This window comes from Hyperolius riggenbachi, chromosome 2 (genome assembly GCF_040937935.1).
Source record: "Hyperolius riggenbachi isolate aHypRig1 chromosome 2, aHypRig1.pri, whole genome shotgun sequence".
NCBI classification, from domain to species: domain Eukaryota; kingdom Metazoa; phylum Chordata; class Amphibia; order Anura; family Hyperoliidae; genus Hyperolius; species Hyperolius riggenbachi.
Window position 1 is genome coordinate 295,269,014 of NC_090647.1, and position 14,200 is coordinate 295,283,213.

The window sequence follows — 14,200 nt, forward strand, 5'->3', positions numbered from 1 at the left end:
CCTTTTGGCGCCTCTGTTCTCCTGCACTTTATAAACTATGGGCTTGTAATTAGGGATGGACGCAAAACTGGAAAAAAATGCACCTTTATTTCCAAATAAAATATTGTCGCCAAACATTGTGATAGGGACATAATTTAAAGGGGAACTTCAGCCTAAACAAACATACTGTCATCAAGTTACATTAGTTATGTCAATTAGAATAGATAGGTAATATAATCTCTTACCCACCCTGTTTTAAAAGAACAGGCAAATGTTTGTGATTCATGGGGGCTGCCATCTTTGTCATGGAGGCAGCCATCTTTTTGGTTGAAAGGAGGTGACAAGGAGCAGGAGACACAGTTCCAACTGTCCTGTGTCCTGATTATCCCTCCCAGCTGCACACGCTAGGCTTCAAATGTCAAATTCAAAATGTAAAAAAAAATTTTGGGAAAAATTGCACCAAAACAGCAGAACAAGAGCAACAAAAGCAGAAATCCCATCATGATTTGCACAGCATCAGGGGAAAAAAGCCCGGGCAGTTTTCTTCTGTGCAGCTAAAAATGAGGCTTGTATAAGAGAAACAAAGTTCTGATGCTGTGAAACTGTTAAAGAAACACCAAGCGTTTTCAGTGCTGCTGAGTCGATTTTTAGTCCGGAGGTTCACTTTAAACGGTGTAATAACCGGGACAAATGGGCAAATACATTTCATGGATTTTAATTACAGTAGCATGCATTATTTAAAAACTATAATGGCCGAAAACTGAAATTTTTTCCCCACATTTTTTCCTATTTTCCCATTAACCTCCCTGGCGGTTTGTTAAAATCCGCCAGGGGGCAGCAAATACCTTTTTTTTTTTTTAATTTTTTTTTTTTTCATGTAGCGAGACAATGTCTCGCTACATGATAGCCGCTGCTGAGCGGCATCCCCCCAGCCCCTCCGATCGCCGCCGGCGAACGGAGATCAAGAGATCCCATTCAAAGAACGGGATCTCTTGGAGGGCTTCCCCCGTCGCCACGGGGGCGGGGCGGGATGACGTCACCGACGTCGTGACGTCAAAGGGGAATCCGATCCACCCCACAGCGCTGCCTGGCACTGATTGGCCAGGCAGCGCACGGGGTCTGGGGGGGGGGGGGGCGGCTGCGGCGACGGGTATAGCGGCGGATCGGCGGGAAGCGGCGGCGAGCGGAGGTTACACGCAGCTAGCAAAGTGCTAGCTGCGTGTAACAAAAAAAAAGTATGCAAATCGGCCCAGCGGGGCTTGAGCGGTGCCTCCCGGCGGCATAGCCCGAGCTCAGCTCGGGCTTACCGCCAGGGAGGTTAAAACACATTTAGAATAAATTAATTCTTGGCATAATGTCCCACCTAAAGAAAGCCTAATTGGTGGCAAAAAAACAAGATATAGTTTATTTCATTGCGATAAGTGATGGTAAAGTTATAGACAAATGAATGGGAGGAGCGCTAAAAGGTTAAAATTGCTCTGGTGCTCAAGGGGTAAAACCCCTCAGTTGTGAAGTGGTTAAAATACTGTTTGAAGGTAAGAATGGGCTTTGCTGCTGGAGCTCTCTAGCCAAGTCGCATACAATAAGGAGTATGATCACATGACAGTCCCAGATTGATTGCATGCTTCCAGCTCACACCTGGAACAGGTCTGACTACAAAGACAGTCGTCTTTGGAAGTAATGCATTGTTGAACGATGTAGCCTGAGTAAACCTATCCTGATAGGGATATGGAAAGGACAGTACCAGTTTTACCTTCTCTGGTCCCTGATGAGGGTAAGCTCTACCTAAGTGGGGGAAATGTGATGTTTTTTTGTAAATGCAATTGTATCAAACAGGGTCAGCCTGTCCCGTTTCGCAACTATGAGTTTGCAACTGGCTGTATTCTGTGTGTCGAGCATAGCACCATGGCATCTGAAAAAACATTTGTACAGTGTCCTGAATGACCATATACTGTAGCACTTTTTAAAGTTGTATGTACAGCTGCTGATTATGGAAAGACATGCTCTTTTGTTTGCTTCCATAAATATAAACTGGCATTGTTTCATTACTTTGTTTCAACTTTAATCTATTTCTAGTCAAGAGAGGTGGGCCCATCTTGCACAGAATGTGCTATTTGCAGTCATACAGGTACCTTCACCTTGGCAGGACTGTTCATTGTGGACAGTGGTCATTTTGCCAAAACGGACTTTTTAAGGAATGTTTCAGCCTCTGGTTTCATACATGTCTTTTGCAATATTTGTTATCACTGTGTTACTGTTGAATTCCATATTGCTTTAAATTTACATAGAAAAGGCAGACAAGCACTAAAACAGTAGACATTCTTTTCTGCACATCCAAGCTAATGAACAAGCTACATGCCATACTGACAGAATTTACATTGTTTTGGTTATTTTTGCAACATGTCTGTATGCAATATAAAGGCAAATTGTCAGTTACTTGGATATTTTAGTGTAAGGTGTTCTCACCATATTTCTTTCCCTTTATTCCCCTCCGTATTTTCTTCCTACATTTACTACAAATAATACATAAAAGTAAAATTACTGCTTTTTGTTAAATTCTGTTCTTTTTATGCCTTTGTTTTCTGGTTTGCAGGGCACAAGTGCAGAGCAGGATAACCGTTTTAGCAACAAACAGAAGAAGCTTTTGAAGCAACTAAAATTTGCAGAATGTCTGGAAAAGAAGGTATGGCTTGTTAAATCGGGTCACTTACGTCAGATAAAAAGGCAATTCAAAGTTTGTCATTAACTCTTAATAAAAAAAATTGCCAGCAAACAATCAGTAAAATGAATTTTCCACTTTCTTGCTTAACTTGATTTAAGGGGAAAGAAAGAGGTCAAGAAAGGTAAAGTGAGGACTATAGTGGTGCCCTCGAACAAGTTACAGTAGAATCCCTTTTATAATAAACTCCAAGGGACTGGGAAAAGGGGTTTACTATATCAGAATGGTCATACTCAAGCACATAAACTATACTATAGTACTGGATCTTAATTCAGTCAATAATTTTGAGTTGTTGTTTTTTTTTCAATACTTCAGCAAGCAAACACAGTGTCTCAATATGCTAAATATGCAGGGATTTGCATGCAATAATCACTCCACAGCTTGCACAGGAAGCATAGGTCTCATCAGTTAATGCAGGTACAGTACTGATAGTGGGCTCCTCTGTCCACAGTACTGTGCAGGCTGGATGATACTGTAATGTTGCAGCCATGCACAAGCAAGTCACGGATGATAGGCAATTCCTTTAGTAAATGAGGCAGTGCTTACACAGGAAGCATAGGTCTCACTGGCTGGTGCTTTTGAGGTAATCCACGCAGGACTAGATTAGTGTGCAGATGGCGAGCAGACTACAAGTTGCTGCCAGCCCGACCATGGCTCATTGGTCTCTGACTGATGTATGACGCATGTGTCCACCCACTTTCCACTATAATCAGATACAAAATGCTGCAGGGGCCGAGAGACAGGTTTACTATGGCAGAAATTCTATTATATCCAGGTTTACTATACTTTGCTCCCATATACTCATAATGGTGCTTGGTCATGACCTGTTTAATCGATTAAGAAATGTGTAGTGATTTTTTTTTAGTCTCCCTTCACAAATCTTTTTGTTCAAGGCCCGTTTCCACTCTCGCGGAAACGGCAGCGAATCTGCAGAGTTTCCCCGCAGGCAAATCGCGCGGGGAAACTGCAGTAGCGATTCGGCCGGAACCCCCTACAGAATTCGCGGTGGAGGCTGTGATTCCCATAGCCGTGCATGGCACGGCTCATGGGATTCGCCTGCGATCCCACCCACCCGCTCAGTGCCGGCGTGCGTCTCGTAGACGCACGCCGCACTAGTGGAAACTAGCCCTCAATCTACCAAAGACAGGGCTTGTACCTTTTTTTTTTTTTTTTCTTTTCACTGTATTCTCAATGAGCACAACAAGCAAAGTAATTTATAATTAGCAAAATAACCCTGTTTATGTTCTAGTGTAGCAAAATACCAAAATGCTTTTTTGTTTTTTTTTTTCAGGTTGAAATGAGCAAAGTAAATCTGGAAGTGATTAAGCCATGGATAACAAAGCGAGTGACTGAAATTCTTGGGTTTGAAGATGATGTTGTTATTGACTTCATTTTCAACCAGCTGGAAGTGAAGGTATTTCTCAATGAAGCTTTAGGGTGGTGTTGTTTAAATATGTGAGAGGCAATGCTTTTGTATTAGCTTGTATATTGTGTTACCTTAAAAGCCAGTGTTGGTGGTATAAGCATAGATGATGGTACATGGTATTGAGACTGCAAGTCAGAAAGAAGTTAATGTTTTGCTGTGTGAAGTGATGGGTTAGATGGCAGTTTTCTAATGATGATGTGATTTATGATTTAAAAGGCCTGAACCAAAATGGAAGTTATTCCTTGCGTGTGAAGTATAGCACCATCACCTAATTAGGGCACAGCAGAGTGAGTGTCCAATGTCGCTCTGACCCAACTCTTGATGATGCAATGTTTGTTCTGGAGGTGAGTTGTGTTACGGTGGATGAGCAAAAACAAAACAAAAAAGCACATTAAAGTAATGTATAAATAAAATAATTTGTTCTTAAGGAAATCAGCCTTTTTAACTAGCATAAAGTATGTGCTAGATAAGACAATTTAATTTATTAAGCTAAAGGAATAGGTGAAGGGAGATTATGGTATATAGAAAATTGTAAACATATGCCTCTAATGAATATTGACTTGCAATATTATAAATTCCATGGGGCTTTTCACTACACAGTACAGGCCAGGGAAAAACAGATTTCCCTAGTTAGGTCAGCTGCTGACTGAGATAAATAAATGGCTTTATAAGTATTAACTTGAAATTCATGGACAACTGCCTTAATGTGGAACTCAGAAGGTTGCATTCCCTTCAGTTATGCTCTTTATATTTCAAGGATTAATGGCAAACCTTATTTCAGCTTTCATTTAAGCATGTAAACACGGTTATTCCACAGGTTTCTCTACAAAGACTGATATGGGAATATCCATGCCTGCCAAACACTGGATTAGTCTAGCCAGAGGTGCCCACATTTTTTAGGCTTGTGAGCTACTTAAAACAATTAGCAAGTCAAAATGATCTACCTATGTACAAATTTAGGAGCACACTTGTATATACAGAATGGAAAATGTAGTGGGGTCCGGATCTACCATGAAGCCCTTCATGATCTACCTAATGGGCACCCCTGATCTAGGCGTAGTAATGGGTAGCTTCAACTCTGTGCAGTTAATTACTTTTGCAGTAAATTCTAGGCTGACCGTACGCCATAAAGGGGGTGCAGATTCCAGGCCAGCAAAGAAGAGAAATTTAAACTTCAGTCAGTTTTAGAAATGTATAATTGCCTGTAAATTAGAATTGAAAGATACTCTTATAATAGCGTTAAGTTTTCATCAAATCAAAAGCATTGGCGCTCATAGTAGTTTTTTTTTTGTGAAATTGGACTTTGTTTAATGGCTCCTCAATGACAATGGGGATCGATTAGGAGTGAATCACACCAATTGAATATTGGTAAAATAGAGCACCAAACTTGTCCTAAGGAATGAGGGTGAAGCATTCACATTGACTCAAGATTCATAGCAAAATGTACAAAATGTAGCAGTAATGTGTATATAATTCTGTTTTAAGCAGACTTGTACTAAGACAGATTGCAGAAATCTATTTTCTAAATTATAATAATAAATAGCAGCCTTTTTTCAGCTGCATGATGACAAATATAAAATATTTTACATTCATTGGAGGAACCCCTCCCTTCCTTTCATATTGCCAGGACAGAATCTGGCAAACTGGTGGAGTAGATGGTGTCCAGCAAAGGAGGAATTGCTAATGGCTGCCACCTGTATAACCCTAGTTATGAAAAGAGAAGAGTGAAAAGCAAGCACTGAAATGCTCATAGGCTTGAAGGAGTGTTTATTTATCTTTGTATGTGTCAGAGTGGTGCAACTAAATATTTTGAATTAAAAAAAATGTTTGGTTGGGGTCCGCTTTGAGAGGGCCTGCATACTGGTTATGGGAGAGGGCCTGCATACTGGTTATGGGAGAGGGCCTGCATACTGGTTATGGGAGAGGGCCTGCATACTGGTTATGGGAGAGGGCCTGCATACTGGTTATGGGAGAGGGCCTGCATACTGGTTATTGGACTGTAACTCAGTAATAAAGACCGCAGCTTTCCTAATCTCCAAGTAGTTGTGAGTATGAGGAAGTTGGAGATGTAGTTACAATAACAAAACTACATCTCACTGCGTGTTGAACCAAGTTCAGCCCCCCCCCCCCCCCCCCCCCCCAGTGGCCCACACCACTTATGAACTACCTTTTTTATATTATACTTAAAAGGCTGCTCAGATCCCTTGGGCTGGAATTACACTTGGATGCGGTGCATCCCATTGCCAAAATGGGACGCAACTCAACACAATGCATTAAGTGTACATAGGGCCTTGAGGTCATTGTAAGTGTTGCACCCTGTGATACGTCTTGAAGCCAAAGGAAACCTAGAAATCAGTTTCTTACCTGTGGCTTTCTCCAGCCCCTGGCAGCCTATGTGTCCCTTGCCGCAGCTCCGCTCTCAACCGGGGTCCCCTCCATAGCAGCGGCTGACCCAGCCAGGTCCGGGTGACTACTGCGCTTGCGCGCGCTCGTGTCACTTGTGATCACGCTGACGTGACCGGGAGCTTTGTGTACAGGCGCAGTACTTCTGTGCAGAACCCTCCAGGCTAAGGATTGCGTGCCGCGTCGGCTGCTACGGAGGGGACCTCGGGAGACCGGCTGTGAGCGGAGCGGTGGCGAGGAACATACAGGCTGCCAGAGGCTGGAGAAAGCCCCAGGTAAGTAAAACTTTGTTTTCGTCTTTCCTTTAAGGAATCTTTTAGACGAAGCTTGGTGGGCAGTTCAGTGTCCTGACTACCGGCCATGAGTGCCATTTGTGTGCAATTTAAATGCAGCCGGTTGTCAATAACTGTAACACCATGCATGTCAGTGCTAGACATGCAGTGGTGTTACCGACAGGCAGACAACAGATATGCATCTTGTCTGAGCACAGCTGCTCAGATGTGACTCCATGGGGGACCGCATGTCTGGCTCTGTTAATCTGGCTCTGTTAACAAGGACCTGGCCTTTGCAGGAGAGCAGAGTAGTCTGAAAGAGGCGTTTCTCACATCTGAGGACGTCCGTGATTCGATGCGGCATTATGCTTTTTTTTTTTTTTTGTGGCTGCTGGGTAACTGTACTGTGTATAAAATGCTGCCACACATATGGGGTTACAAATGCTTCAGTGTAAAAGAGGCCTAAAGCTCTGCTGCCTTTTATTTACTGAATGCTCATTGTGTTCTCAACATTTAAAATATTTTTATTTTACACCTCAGATCTGTAGTATTTTGTAAAAATGATTTTAAGCATATTTGCTTTTAACATTTTAATACTAATTCAGACATCTGCGTGTTTATAACAGATTGTTTAGAGACATATGAATTTACTATTTGAAACATTCTTGTTAAGAGCCCCAGGGGGTTTATAAGTATTGCATGTTTACATTTTAATTTCATTAATCCCATTGGCTTCACATGTTTATATGTATTGATAATGGTGAATAAAATACAATTGCTTAACTTAATAAGGTTAGAGACATTTTCAACAAAAATATATTCTTTATTTAGTCTAGTTGTCTGTAGGCATGGTCAATGAGATGCAAATAATTGAGTTGATGCAGGATTATTCAAATAATGTATGCAAATTTATGCAGTTTGAAAAAATGGACTTATCAAATTCCATCTCTGCAGTATTTGATGGGTCCATCTTCAAACTGCATGTACTTAGAAACAGAATTTGCCAAATGCTGCATTACTTGGAATTATTTGCATCTCTTTGACCATCCCTAGTTTTCAGTAATAGTTAGCAGTTCAGTCTGTATTTACTGTTTAAGTGCTTTTTTGAATGTGATTTGTGCTCTGTATTCCTCATTTGAGGTGTTTTTTTTCTTTAACCACTCAACTGTTCAGTGAAAAAGTTGGTCCAGAGATCATTTGGATATTTGCAAGTCTGTGTTTCAAATGTATGATTGGAGGTTATCTGCAGTATGCCAAAACAGTCAGTGTAACTGGAGATAGGCTGAAGTAGTACGCCATGATAAGTTGATGTAGTGCGCCATTTTTATTTTTTTTAATTCAAAATGTATCCTCACTGGTTATGGTTAATATACAAATCCAAGTTGATGCAGGATGGAAAGTTTGTATGCAAATTTATGCAGCTTTAAAATAGGCCAAGGTAGAATTTGGTCCATTTTCAAAATGCATACAGAATTTACATAATCCTGCGCCTACTTAATTAAATGCATCTCATTGACCATACTTGGTAAGTAGGGATGATCAATGAGATGCAAATTGTTACGAAATTATGCAAATTTTTTATGCAGATGTTTGCAGTTTGAAAATGGACCAATCAATTTATACCCAGGTTTAACCACTTCGCATCCAGACCTTGTTTTCCCCTTATTGACCAGAGCAGTTTTGACGCTTTAGCGGTGTCCCTTTTTAATCAGCAATAACTTCATCTATACTCGTGCCACTTAAATTATCTATCTTTTTTTCAAGACAAACTAAGCTTTCATTGGGGGGTATTTGGTACGAAGTACAATGTTCCTCTCTATGCATTTTAATGGGAAAAATTGGGAACATTTTAAAAAAATGCATTTTCTCAATTTTGACCAATTCCTGTTTGGAAATAAAAAGTGCGATTGACATAAAAACTGTGCCACCAGTTAAAGTCGCCCCAGTATAGTATATCCAGATGTGTCCCCAGTATCACCGCCTCCCCCAGTATAGTCAGATGTGTCCCCAATATCAGCCCCCCTAGCATAGCCACATGTGTCCCAGCGTTGACAGCCCCAGAATAGATTGACAGACGCACCCCCAGGAATAGTGCACACATATGGCTATAAAGAGGGGCACTATTCCTGGGCAGCACTAATCCTGGGGTACATCTGCCATAATGGGGTTAATCTAGATGTACCCCCAGGATTAGTGCTGCCGCGCCCCCCCCCCCCCCCCATTATAGCCAAATGTGCCCCCAGTATATGATTACTGCCCCCCCCCCCCCCCCCCAGTTGCCCAGATGCACCAAATTAGTAAATCCCCCGCCCCCTCCCCTTAGTCAATTAGATGCTCCCAACAAATATGTAACCCTCCCCTTTTATTTATCCTACCCCCACCCCCCAGGATCGATAGCCTGATGCCCCCCCCCCCCACCCCATGAGGCAGCCCCCTCCGTGCAGAAATCCTAAAAAAATCCAACAGCAAGCAGCCTCACTCGCCTTACCTCGGTCCTGCGACTGTCCTGAAGCCCGATCCTCTGTTCTCCGCTCTGCAATCAAGCCGGGACCCGGGGTCCGGCAATATGCGGCTGAATGCAGAGCGGTGATCGGAGGATCAGGCTTCAGGATCGTCGCAGGAAGGAGGTAGGTGAGTGAGGCTGCTTGCTGGATGATTTTTTTTTTTTTTTTTTTTTTTTTTACTATTTGTGCGCCGAGGGGACAGATGAAGGATGGCTGCAGTAGTGAACTGCAGCGATCCTTCATGGGAGGGGGGTGGACTAATTGGCCAAAAGGGAACATGTTCCCTTCCACCAATTAGTATTGCAGCTGACCGTGCGGAGGGTGCGCTCTGAAGCGCACCCGATCGTGCACAGCAGGGCTGCAAGGAGGTCAGTATATCTAACGTGACTGTGGCTTGGAGGGTGCCACAGCTGACGTAGATATACTGTAGTGGTGGGGAAAGTGGTTAAATTGATTGGTCCATTTTCAAGCTACATATATTTGTATAAAAATGTGCATCAACTCGGAACAATTTGCATATCTGTGATCGTCCCTATTGGTAAGGATCAGTGTAGGTTTTTCTTCGCATGTCTACTTCTACCGCGATTTTTCTGTTTTTTTCCATTGATTTATTCTTTTCTTTGCAATTTTGTGTTTTGTGCGTGTTTTGTTTGTGATTTTTCAGATTGAGAGTTCCTTGCATACTAATGAAGTTAATTTACATTGAAAATGTATATAATTAACTTCAAAACTGGATGCTACTTTTCTGCATTTTCAGGAACTGACATTACATGCAAATCATACACAGAAAAAAAGTAACACTGCAGCGCAAGTAATCGCAGAAAATTTGCAAACCACATAATAAACAAGGGGCAAATGAAATTCCATTGAAATGCATAGATGTGCATCAAATGCAAATTCTAAGAAGTGTGAATGGCCCCTTAGTGTTTATGACCTCATTAAAGAGTACCTAAGGTAAAAATGGTAGAGCCTTGCATGATGGTCTGTCTCAATATGGGGGGGGGGCGGGGGGGGGGGGGGGGGGGGGGGGGGGGGGGGGGGGGCTAGGTTAAAGTGTATCCAAGATAAATACTTTTTGTTTTGTTTTAATACTCTAATTCCCTATAAACTAAACAAGCCTCGCCCACAGCTTCTCCAGAGTGCCTTGGCACTCTAAACCTTATGCTGCATACACACTTGAGATAAAAGTCTCTGGAAAAGGCAAGATCACAGGACCCAATTTTTACCCATTCCATGTAGTATGAGAGCCATACTCTACACAGTCTATTCTATGGAGCTGCACTCCCCATCAGATAAAATCTTTGCAAGATGCTGCACACAAAGATGCCCTTACACATTCAAAAGATCATTATCTGCAAAAGATCTCTTCCTGCAATAGATCCATTCCTGCAAAATGCATGCATAGTCTATGAGATCTGCAGATCCTCATAACCACACCTTGTTTAACAGACTTCATCTGCATATCTGGCAATCATCTGCAGATCTGAAAATCCATCCTGGTGGATCTGATCTGCAGATGATATGCAAATGATTGCCTGCTAAACAAGTGTGTATATGATGATCTGCAGATCTCATAGACTATGAATGCATTTTGAAGGAATGGATCTATTGCAGGAAGAGATCTTTTGCAGATAATGATCTTTTGAATGTGTACTGGCATCTTTGTGTGCAGCATCTTGCAAAGATTTTATCTGATGGGGAGTGCAGCTCCATAGAATAGACTGTGAAGGTATGGCTCTCATACTACATGAATGGGGTATAATTGGTCTGTGATCTTGCCTTTTTCCAGAGACTTTTATCTCAAGTGTGTATGCAGCATTAGTAGCAAGGGCTTATGGGAGCTCAGTCTGGCAGGAGGAGGTGTTCCTAGCCAGATATTTCAGAGGAGGGAGGAGGAGAGGTTAGTGAAGTTTTCAAGGCTGAGGGCAGGAGATACAGATCAGCTTGCCTGTGTGTATGTAAACTTTAGATAAGATATATACACAAGTTACTTGTTATGGTGAGTTTTTCATCTCGGGTCCGCTTTAAATACTTACCTGTTCTCCAGGGAGGTGATTGCTCCACCCCTCTTGGAGAGTTGGTCCTGCCTATTTTTTTTTCTTTAAATCGATGGTGTGACTCTTGCCACCCCATCTGTGTTGCTGTAACCCACCCCTAGCTTACCAGGCACTACCTAATTGGTGGGCTACGGCAATGCAGGTGGAGGTTCTTGAAGAGCTTCAGCAGACTTTGTAACAAGTCAATCTGTTATCCTTAAGGCGTATGTATGTATGCGTCGCCGGTAAGTTGGGCGGGTGGGTGAGCTTAATTACGGCTGTCCTTGCTGCTGCAAAACTCCCCGGCGGCGTTAAATACCATTCCCACCTCTGAGTCGTCGCAACTCGAGGGGAGATGTAATTTGGGGTCCGAATTACCCCTACTTGCTCGGTGCAGTATATCATTGCTGTTATGGGGAGCCCAGGTTCGGTACATGAGCGCCGTGGCCTGAAACAACGTGATCGTTAGAGACTCTGTAACAAAATTTTCAGCCTAGTTCTTCTATCCTATAAGTTCCTTTGCCTGTTCTAATGTGCTCCTGGCTTACTGCTGCCTTTCCTAGTTGCACAGTAGCTGTGTTATCTGTGTCTTATGATCTAATCTTCTCTCATCTGTCATCTGAGGCTGGAATGTGTGGAATGTGCTGCACTGCTTGTCATTGGCAGAAGCTATACACACCCCCTTCAGACCCCCTGCAGGCTCTGTATGACTCACACACTCTGCTTATGTGAGCCTATCACAAGCAGGTTAGTTTGTTTGTAAACCCTGCCTAAAACTGGCAATTACAAGTCAGGTTTGCAGCAGAGAGTGGGCAGAAACAGCACAGAGGGGCCCAGGAGAACATAATCAATAGAATGGTATGCTTTTTGCTGTAAAAAGTTTTAGAGTACAGATTCTCTTTAAGGCAGACCCTGTCATTTTTACCTTAAGCACTCTTTAAAAGGCAATCTCAGGAGTTGAGTTCAACTTAACGGTACTTTCAAAGTCATTACCTGTAAATCTATGGGCCCGTTTCCACTCTCGCGGAAACGGGCCGCGAATCCGCAGCGTTTCCCCGCAGGCAAATCGCGCGGGGAAACTCTGCCATAGGGGACAACGGCGCCGCCGGCCGAAATCGCTTGCAGTAGCGATTCGGCCGGAAACCCCCACAGAATTCGCCGGCGGAGGCTGCGATTCCCATAGCCGTGCATGGCACGGCTGATGGGAATCGCCTGCGATCCCCGCCCACCCGCTCAGTGCCGGCGTGCGTCTACGAGACGCACGCCGCACTAGTGGAAACGAGCCCCTATGGGATGTTTTGACATGCAGATTTCTAAAAAAAAAAAAAAAAAAAAAAAAACTCAGACCTTGGTGTAGTTTTTTTTCTCCATAATAGGATCAATTTACACAGGACTGTGACAGGTTTGTTTTAAAGTAAAGCATGAGTTTAAAGAGTAGATTTTTGCTAATCTTTACCTTTGTGGCTGTGTACTCATTATTGCTTGTTCATTTTTTGCAATTTAGATAAATGATATAACATTAAACTCAAGGTGGTTGAGAGTTGCTGTAGGCAGTCGGAAGCAAGCCAAGCGAACACCTTTCTCTCCAGAGATACTTGGAGATACCCCAAACCTCCCCCAAGGTTCCAAGAAGAAGCTGAAGACTGCTGGAATGTGTACTTTGTGCTCTTGCATTGGGCTTGTCACAAGGGTCAATATGCCTGACTACGTACATAATGATTCTCACAACCTATTAAGCCTTTGTGGACTATACCACTTTTCAGTATGTTGTCAACTATGATAATCATTCAGCTTAACACACTGTAGGGTCATACATACAAGAAATCTGTAGTCTGAAAAGTTTTTAGTGAGTTAGTATAAAATGTATACTGTTATAAATGAGTATGTAGAATAGACTTCACAAATCCAGTTGAGCAGGATGCAAACCTTACGGAAACATCCACAAAGGATTAACAGGCTCTTTTCAGTAAGGCAGTATATTTGGCAAAATGTGCAAGTTTAATGAAGCTTAGTTTTTCATACTGCAAGAAATAGATTATCTATAGAAAATAACACAGAAAAAACACAAACCTCAAAAAATATAGGTTTCAGTATTCACCTGTATGTCTTTCTGTGGTCTTTTTTTCAGAACCCAGACTCCAAAATGATGCAGATCAATCTGACTGGCTTTCTAAATGGCAAAAATGCTCGAGAGTTCATGGGAGAGTTGTGGCCACTTCTTTTGAGTGCCCAAGAAAATATTGCTGGCATCCCAACACCATTCCTTGAACTAAAGAAAGAAGAAATCAAGCAGAGACAGGTTAGGTTTTTTTAATTTGCGGACAAGTACGTATTTGTTTTTTTTGGACATATTGAATAAAACTGTTCCTAGAATATAGAACACTATTACATCATATTAAATTATGCCCTTTATGACTTTGAGAGAAGTGTGCATAGAGGTACGGATAACACCACCACCTCTTCCATTCGTTTAAAAATGTTATTACCACCGTAAACTCCCTTCTTACAACTATTCCTTGTAAACAATGCATACAAATTGCCAACTGCAAAATGATAAATTTAGAGCTGGGCAGTTAACACTAGTTCACGTTTTATAAATAGCAGCATGTTGAAGCTGCCTTTAGAAACTGATGCTCTAATTGACTGAAACATTGCAGCAAATAAAGATTTGTTGCCTGAATCTTATCTGATATTCAATGATGCAATGTATAGACCAGGAAAAAATAAATATGGAATAAAAATGTATACTGGAGGTGGGGACTATTTGGAAATGGCATTTTCAAAGGAAACAGTGAGTGAGAATAAATGTTACTATTTGCTTTACCATTTATATATGCTTTGCTTGCATGTCTTGCTGATGC

General features: G+C 42.1%; 1 protein-coding gene across 12 annotated transcripts in view; it reads left to right on the plus strand.

Moving 5' to 3' along the window:
* The window catches only part of SRRM1 (serine and arginine repetitive matrix 1), an 87,936-nt gene that overhangs the window by 16,911 nt on the left and 56,825 nt on the right, over positions 1–14,200 (plus strand). For 7 of the 12 annotated variants that reach the window (XM_068268960.1, XM_068268967.1, XM_068268961.1 and 4 more), the window contains exons 1-4: positions 4,024–4,112; positions 4,341–4,468; positions 12,844–13,101; positions 13,468–13,638. In XM_068268960.1, the coding sequence (XP_068125061.1) occupies positions 4,454–4,468; positions 12,844–13,101; positions 13,468–13,638 (444 nt within the window). In that variant the 5' untranslated portion in view covers positions 4,024–4,112; positions 4,341–4,453. Of the gene's footprint in view, positions 1–2,572; positions 2,663–3,989; positions 4,113–4,340; positions 4,469–12,843; positions 13,102–13,467; positions 13,639–14,200 lie in introns of those variants that run through there. The other 5 variants (XM_068268962.1, XM_068268970.1, XM_068268972.1 and 2 more) reach the window with 2 other exon arrangements.